This window comes from Papaver somniferum, chromosome 4 (genome assembly GCF_003573695.1).
Source record: "Papaver somniferum cultivar HN1 chromosome 4, ASM357369v1, whole genome shotgun sequence".
Lineage (NCBI taxonomy): Eukaryota > Viridiplantae > Streptophyta > Magnoliopsida > Ranunculales > Papaveraceae > Papaver > Papaver somniferum.
Window position 1 is genome coordinate 108,984,356 of NC_039361.1, and position 8,741 is coordinate 108,993,096.

The following is an 8,741-nucleotide window of genomic DNA, read 5'->3' on the forward strand; positions in this document are numbered from 1 at the left end:
TATTATCAATCACCTCCCAATAATCTTAATCGACGCAGCAAAAAAAGATATTGCGGAATCACAAACGATGAGATGAAGTGTTTATGATTAGTTTTATATCTTTCCTATCGGAGATATCAATCTCAAGCCAAGTATTATAATTGTACTCGTACGATAGAAACAACAAGATCAGATCACACGACTACAAGAAAGTAGTATCGGTCTGGCTTCACAATCCCAATGAAGTCTCTAAGTCGTTAACCTGGTTTAGAAGAAGAAACCAAAGGTTAAAGGAGAATCGACTCTAGCTTAGCACAACTAGTATCACACAGAAGGTGTGGGGATTAGGTTTCCCAGTTGCTAGAGTTCTCCCTTATATAGTCTTTCAAATCAGGGTTTGCAATCAATGTTAGCTTGGTAACAAAGCATTCAATATTCACCGTTAGATGAAAACTTGATTAGATTCAAGCTAATATCTTTCAACCGTTAGATTGAAAACTAGCTTGTTAAAACAAAAATAAAATGCACGTTTCTAGGCTTATGTAACCGTACTGAAACTTGTACATTTGTTGGTTCAACAATAGTTAACCAAATGGTTAGCCATATGATCACTTTCATATCAACCATATTCTTCTTCACCTTAACTAGTTCAAGTGACTCAAATGAACTAGTTAGAGAGTTGTTCAATTTAAAGGAAATCTTATGTAACTACACAAGACATAATCGAAGAAAAAACGATTTGATTCACTCGTATTGGTTCATGAACTATATAGTCACGGCTTGCAATTTGCATTCCTTAGTTTATATAAGAATAAGTTCACAAACATCGTGTTAGATATAACCTACTCAAGTTCACGGACTTAAGTTCCCGGACGGAGTTCACAAACTCCAGCAGAATTTTTCGGGTCGAGAACTTCCGCCAGTTCGTGGACTGGGTTCGCGTACTGAGTTTGCGGACTTAGCTCAAGCCACTATTCTGATTCTCTTGATCAACAAAGTTCGCAAACTAAGGACTTATACATATATGTGTTTCCACAACAATGCTTATATCCTCCAATGGTTATATTATCTAAACTCTCATTTCAATCATTGAAACATTCTTAGAGGACGTTGATATTTTAGAGTTATTATTCACAAACTATTTTTCGTCAAAGTAAGAAATTTTCAAAGTGATTGAAACTTGTCATGACTTTCGTCACTAGGTAGAGATGAACTTGGCTAAAACGTAAGCTTACCAACACATATTTCGAGAAATAGATAGGCGAGATAAACTCGGCTCGAAATAACAAATGTGTATAATCTAAATCTATATAGCAAAATGACTTTTGTCTTAAGATAGGATATAAATAGACTTTTGAGTGAAAGATAAGTTCAATTCTCCATATACCTTTTAGTCGATGAAGATCCACCGGTTCCTTGAGTAGTCCTTCGTCTTGTATGATGACTGCCACGGAGTTCTTGCGCTCAACTACACTTTTTATCCTAGGACGAGACCTCAGCTATAGTAGACTAGAAATCAAGACTTATAGTTTTGATCATTAACATTGAAAAACATGCTTGAGATAGCCACGCATGCGAGTTCGACCGAGCAATGCTCTAACAGATTACCTTGCCAATAAGGCAGTTCTTCCATTTTGTTGCTGCTTCACCTATCTCTGAAGATGAGATCAAACTACTTCTCACATTTCTAGCTTGACCAAGATTGATTCTTGTATTATGCATTCTTCTTGTTAAAGCTGCAAGTGATTTGGTTGTGACATCTTCTTTCGATTTTTGATATTGATAAACTCCTTATGTTTGTGTAGAAAAAGCTCAACCTTTAGCATATTTATAGTTAGTATTTTAGGGTTAGGGTTTATTCTTCTTTCTTCAGAGTTTCCAAAATTAACTTGTTGACCCAACTCATATCTTTTTTTTTTAATAGGAAAGGAAAATTCAATTTATATAGGATTTTAACTTGACAAATTGTTCTTGTCCTGCTGGATTAGAGACTTCATCCAGTCAGGCTCATTATTAAACCAATCAAAGAAAAGTAAATGAGTTCTTGCAAACTTTGCCATAGAGTCTGCCAAGTGATTGGCATCTCTATGAGCATAAGTGCAAACCCAAAAATCAAAAGAACTTAAAATGTTGAGAGTATCTTGGACTAAGTTTTGAGTTGTCCATTTTATTGTTGTTGTCTTGCCATTGACTGCCAAAATTACGTTTAAACAATCTCCCTCCAGGTGAATCCTTTTCCATCCCTTCCTTTGTGCCATAGAACTGCTTCTAGTAATGACTTTGCTTCAGCCTGCTCCGGGTAAATTGCTAGAGATGCACCTCCTCGCAATCCATTGCTGACACCTGCAAAATTTCTACAGATTAGACCCCAACCTGATAACACATTCTTATTTAAATGGGAAGCATCAAAATTTATCTTATAAACATCAATTACTGGAGGCTTCCAAATTTTCCTAGTCATATTTGTTGGTCTCAAACAATTTGGATGAATAAATCTTGTCCTATTCCAATCATTCATCTACAAGAGAATATTGTTAGAAACCTGAGTACTGTCGAAAGCCTTATTGTCAAAAACTTTCCCACATCTGGCTTTCCAGATGAGCCAGAGAATAAAACTAACTTCCTCATACATCTTAAAGTATTTTTGCACAACAATGTTCACATTAAGAAAGAAACTGCACACCTAGTGATGTAAATCCTGATTTTGCAGAATAGTTTCTAGTTTAGGATTAACTGCATTCCAAACTGGTTTAACTACAGGGCAATTAAAGAATAAGTGTTAGGGAGATTCAGCACTAGTATTGCAGAGACTGCAAGAGTTATCATGGTGTCTGGTAAACCTAGCTAGCCTAGATTTAGTGGATATACAGTTATGTAGAAACTTACACATGAAGTGTTGAACTCTAGAGGGAAGTTTGTGTTTCCAGAAGGACTTCCAAGAAATATCTAAGTTATTCCTGGTAGGTTTAGAAACTAGTTGTTCATTCAACAGAGTGTTGTAGGCAGTCTTAATAGTGAAGATTCCATTACTAGAAGGCTCCCATGTTAGCTTATCATTACCTGCAAGAGGGATGCTGATATTAGTTATCTCAGTAACAGTATTTTCATCAAACAATGAATTTAAATGATCTACTTTCCAAAAAAAAAATTTCATGATCAATGAGTTGACTAACAGTGGTCATACTAGAGGAAAATAGTGGTTATTTGGTGGTCTGTGCATATTTGGAATCCAAGTGTCTTTCAAAATATTCACAGAAGTACCATCACCAATTTCCCAGACATAATGTCTTTTAATAAAATTCAAACCTGCACTTATTCCTTGCCAAATCCAGCTGCCCTGCTTACAAACACTATCAGTCAAAGGGTTAACACCAGAAAAATATTTTTCTCTTAAGAGAACAGCCCAAGGTTCTTCAGGATTATTAATCATCCTCCAAGCAAGTTTGGAAAGTAAAGCCATGTTTAACAAATCAGTTTTTCTAATGTTAAGACCTCCTAACTCTTTAGGCAGAGCAATGTCATTCCAAGCTTTTGGGAAGAAACCCTTTTCATTCTCCTTTTTACCCCACCAAAATTTCATTTGAATATTATCTAACTGGTCAGTAAGCTCTCTAGGCATAGGGAAGACAACCATATGATGGCTAGCAAGGCTACCCAGAACAGCTTGGTTCATGACAGTCTTACCTGGAGCAGTTAAAAAAATAGTCTGCCAATTATCAAGTCTACCTTTAAAAGTCTCTTTTAAGTGCACAAAAGAGTCATATTTTATTTTCTGTATAAGCAAAGGAACTCCTAAGTATTTCTCATTCAAAGACATTCTTTTAATCCTAAGAACATTAGCAATGTCATTCTTAACTGAGTTAGGGACTTTGCTGCTAAAAGCTAAAGCTGATTTGTCAAAAGTTACTGCCTGACCTGAGAACTTGATGAACTGGTCAATTATAGAAGACAAATTCCTAGCATCCTTATTCCTAGCTTTTATGAAAATAAGGCAATCATCAACAAAGAATAAATGAGAGATAAAAGGGCAGTTCTTATTTTCCTTGTAACCATGGATAAAATTGTTTTTTTCAGCAATGATTAAACTTCTAGAAAAACATTCCATGCACAAAATAAACAGATAGGGTGATAAGGGATCGCCTTGTCTTAATCCCCTTTGGGGCTTATAGACCTCACCCATCTCATATCCAGTTAACACATAAAGATTTTGCGGAGAAAATATATGCTCTGACTTGGATTTTTTTTTCAAATTTTCAAAATCCATTAATTGCCCTTTCTTCTTTGGTGTATTAACCTTTTTACCCTCTTCAGATTTGATGCTGCAACTTTGGAAATGTGCAGAAACGAACTTCTCCATCCTAAGAGAAGAAACTGAATGATAATTAGTAGAAAATCCTACTGACTTGTGTATCATATGATCAGACAAATAAATCACACACCACACAAAAGACACCACTGTTTTTTGAGCTCCAATTTTTTTTTTGAGAATTTGAACATATCCATGACAGATGTAAGATAAACCACTGGGACAAGGGGAGATTGAAAATCTCATACACCACTGTTACGAATAACCACCACTAGATCACCACTGTCACACTACTAGAGTGTTGCAAAATCAGAAAAAAAAATTAGTTCCACATGATAACACATAAAAGTTATTTTTCTAAAAGAAAAAACTTTGAAGAAATCTAAAAACTGAGAAAGAAATCTTAAACACTTATTTGCTATATCCATATAAAAGACGAACAAAACATGATTTAGATAAATAGAACAGAGAGATGAAATTAAAGAAAGATCTAAAAGAGTTTTAGAAAATCACTAGGATTTAGAGAAACGATTTATGTTACTGGGTTGACTCAATATTGCCCAATTTGTGGAGCTCTACTTTTTAAATGCTTAAATATTCGCCCTTCCCCTCATCATCCTCACGATTTAATTACAATACATATTTTTGAATATTTTATACTTTCCTATTACAATAAGTAAATTTGGTATAATGGGTGAGAATATATTCCCTTATTTTTGAATATTTTGTACTTTCCTATTACAATAAGTATTTTTGAGTACTCCCTCCGTTTCACAAAGACAGTGCACTTTGACTTTCTCAAAATATTAAGGAGACCACATTATTTTACTTGACTACCCCTAGTTACTTACCTATTTTATTTTAATAAAAATGCTAGCAATAAAAACAATCCAAAATTGTTGTGAGAATTATAAATACGAAATATAAAAGGAAAATTTAAAAGATATCGAATTTATGAAGTATAAACTTTATAAGGAATTTAATTTTTAGAGTTAAATGTATATTTCCTTGAAATGAATGAAGGATATATTTGTTTCCTCAATTATACTAATTTCTTTAATATTTTAGATTTAGTCACGTTAAAAATGGATTTATGATTATAAAGAATTCAAGGGTATATTAGAGAGTTCATTGAAAAAGTATGACTATAAACAGAAGCCAGACACAATTTTGAAACTGGCGAAAAAAGGAATAGAGGACGGTCTTTCAGAAACAGAGGGAGTATTTTATATGTATTATTAGTTGGTAAACAATTAATGTTCCCTTATTTACGATCGTGGAAAATTAGTTACCCATAATATGGATAATCCCAAATTATTACAATAGATACTTTGAACTAGAATACCTTATATGTATTATCACAATAAATATAATGAGTGAGGATATATTTTTTCGTATGTGTTATCAGTAAGTTAACCTTATTTACCGCTCAGGAAAATGATGAATAATTAATGTCCCATATTATGTATAATCCTATATAAATCAATATTTTCCGACTCGTATATCAAATACCCTTTATATGAAGTATAGTTGATTTTCGAAAGAACCAGGTTAATAATGTCGAAATTTATGGCCTCAACCAATTGCTTACTCATTCTAGTCATCTTCCTTGTTGTGGTTTTAATATCAGATAACTTAGTTGACGGGGAAACGATTTCGAATGTCGTGAACAAAGCAATAATCAAGACCATTAAGGTAAAACTTAGTTTCCATTCTTTTATATTTGTACAACAATCTAATCCTTCTCGACATATTCATATGTTCATTACTTTTTATGGTGTAGGTTGACGAACATGAGATTATCGATTGCTATGGTATTTACAAGCAACCTTCTCTGAATCATCCTTCGCCTCGTAATCATACAATTCAGGTTTATGGACATTCTCCTCATACACACGATAGTATGTTTTGATTTTAAATTAAATAACTTTGTTTTTATTGGCTTACACGAAACAGATGAGACCAAGTACGAACCCAAAGAATATAAAATTAGATAATTTTGGGACACTTCAACTTACACATACTTGGCATAAGTATGGAACATTTCCACAAGGAAATATCCCTATACGAAGAAATATAAAAGATTACCGGCCAACAGTTTCACGTAAACATCGGCTCTCAAAATTTTCTCCTTCTAATACGCCTAATAAGATGACGGATGACCATGAGGTATGAAAAGTTTTATTAATTGTTTTCGTTATTATATAGTGATTGTAATAATTTTTGAAAATCGTGTGTTTGTATGTGCTTAAATACTTTTGTAGTGCGCGATAATTACAGTGCACGGCAAGTTTTTAGGAGGACAAGCAAAAATAAATCTTTGGAATCCAACAGTGGAAACAACACTTGAGATAAGTGTATCTCAAATCTGGGCTTTCGCTGGTCCTGGTACATCCAATTTTAATAGTATTGAAGCTGGATGGGAAGTAAGTTACCTACCCAAAATTATGTTTTTAAAACACCAATTTATCTAGCGTAACATTAAATTTTGATTCATCTTTTTAATTATGTGTGTCAACCTAGATACGGTGATTACCAGAACAGATTTTTTATATTGTGGACTGTAAATATTATTTCTCAACAAAAATCCATCTGATATTTTTCATTAGCAGATCATAATTACAATATATTATACTTAGACGTTATCCTCAGCGAAAAAAGATATGATATGTGTTTAATATCATTTACTATTTATTTTTATTTTTTTGTAAGACCGACAGCTACATAAATAGTTGCACTAACCTCGAATGTGAAGGTTTTGTACAAATATCTCCGGATATCGCCCTTGGTTGCAGTTTCACAGAAATGTCTACTTTCAAAGGAGATCAAAAAGATGCCACCTTCAGTATACACAAGGTAAGTGGAAGTAATCAGTGTCTCGCTCACATTGTTATTCCAATTTTTCTCTAAAAATTGACATCGAATATTTTTGCAGGACCCAAGTAGTGGTAATTGGTGGATAGAAGTACAAGGTACTCCCGTCGGATATCATCCGATTTCTCTATTCACTATATTATCAAAGACACCAGCAACAATGGAGTTCGGTGGAGAAATATTTAATGAGAGATCTAAAGGACGACATACTACGGCTCAAATGGGTAGTGGTCATTTCTCTTCAGAAGGAGGTTTGGGTGTATCCAGTTATTTTCATCATGTCCAAGTAATTGATGAAAATAACGAAGTCAAGAACCCATAGAACATTGTGTCGCATGTGACTGTTGATGGTGGATTTTCATTTAAGGCTAAAATTGTAAAAGCCAAAATTATGCGCTGACATCCTGTAAAGGATAAAGCCATTAATGAGTGATGAATACTTCTTCACTTTACTAATTCACCTAGAATGGATGATGTAGCAACAAATCCCATATACCCTATGAATTTATAGCATTATCAATTAATGCATGACCATCCTTGTATTTCCTGTGTTGTTCCCGCATAACTCTCATTATTAGTGCGACATGACGACTGAGTGTTACTCTCAGCAGAGTAACATGAATCTCCGAGTATTAATAGTGAGGCATGCACGAAATACGCGTACAGGCTACATCTTTCGGTGTGTTATACTAACCCGATTGAGCATATTTGAATCTGAACTGTCCATATCAGTCTCAGAAACAATCATGACCACGCAAGTTGGCCGCATGATTTAACCAGACCTAGACGATCCTCAATAGGATAAGGCTACTACATTAATGACCACCAGCGAGCCCACTTATTCCCTGGTTGATCGAATACCTACCATGCCTCCAAAACTACCACCGAACACCAGCCTGAAGTTGGATGTCCAGACTGATATGGAGCATCTTGGAGGAATCGTACAAAAAAAGTCCGCCTATGGAAGTCTCAAGTTCATCACATCCGTCCAACTTCACCGGCGTGGTTGGACGGCGTGGATCAACCCAAAACCGGTCGAACAAGCGCCGTGGTGTACACCTACGGACCTTCTTCCTACCTGCATGACCGACTCTTCCTTAACCTGACCAGAATGCAATATATGATTGTCCGAAATTATGTCAGCGTGAAGAATTGAGGGTCGCAAGAAAGTCCACTAAAAACCTAAAATTGATCACGACCATCCAACTTCACCAGCACGGTTGGATGGCTTAGATTAACCCTGAGGTGGTCGGACACATACCACCACACTCACCACCTGCCTAATAAGTGCCCCGTACAATCGACCTCTCCAGATGAGGTGTATAACATGTATTTTCGGTAAGCCGAACTAGCTAACACGTGGCCGGCAAAAACCCTAATTAGGGTTTATGTCGCAAATCGATCACGAGCGTCCATTTTTTCCTGCTCGGATGAAGGGTCCAGAAATAGAATAAACAGGTCTGGTGAGTATTAACACGATCACTGTGGGATCACCTATCTCCACGCCCGATTGGCCAAGGAAAACCATGGCTAGATGGCTTGGTTCGCATGCCCTAATGATGGCATGTTGCGCCTCTTTAAA

General features: G+C 35.3%; 1 protein-coding gene across 1 annotated transcript; it reads left to right on the forward strand.

Annotated features, from left to right (window-relative positions):
- The first annotated feature begins 6,436 nt into the window (after positions 1-6,436).
- Positions 6,437-7,481, forward strand: LOC113272987. The gene is made up of 4 exons (XM_026522765.1): positions 6,437-6,454; positions 6,550-6,711; positions 6,998-7,141; positions 7,221-7,481. Exons 1-4 carry the CDS (start codon positions 6,437-6,439, stop codon positions 7,479-7,481), a joined length of 585 nt encoding a protein of 194 aa, XP_026378550.1.
- Positions 7,482-8,741: the final 1,260 nt, after the last annotated feature.

What these genes read in the sequence shown, in the direction of transcription:
- LOC113272987 (XM_026522765.1), top strand. An exon ending in GTATTGAAGCTGGATGGGAA is followed by an intron (nt 6,712 to 6,997) that starts GTAAGTTACCTA and finishes TTTTTTTGTAAG; the next exon opens with ACCGACAGCTACATAAATAG. An exon ending in CCACCTTCAGTATACACAAG is followed by an intron (nt 7,142 to 7,220) that starts GTAAGTGGAAGT and finishes ATATTTTTGCAG; the next exon opens with GACCCAAGTAGTGGTAATTG.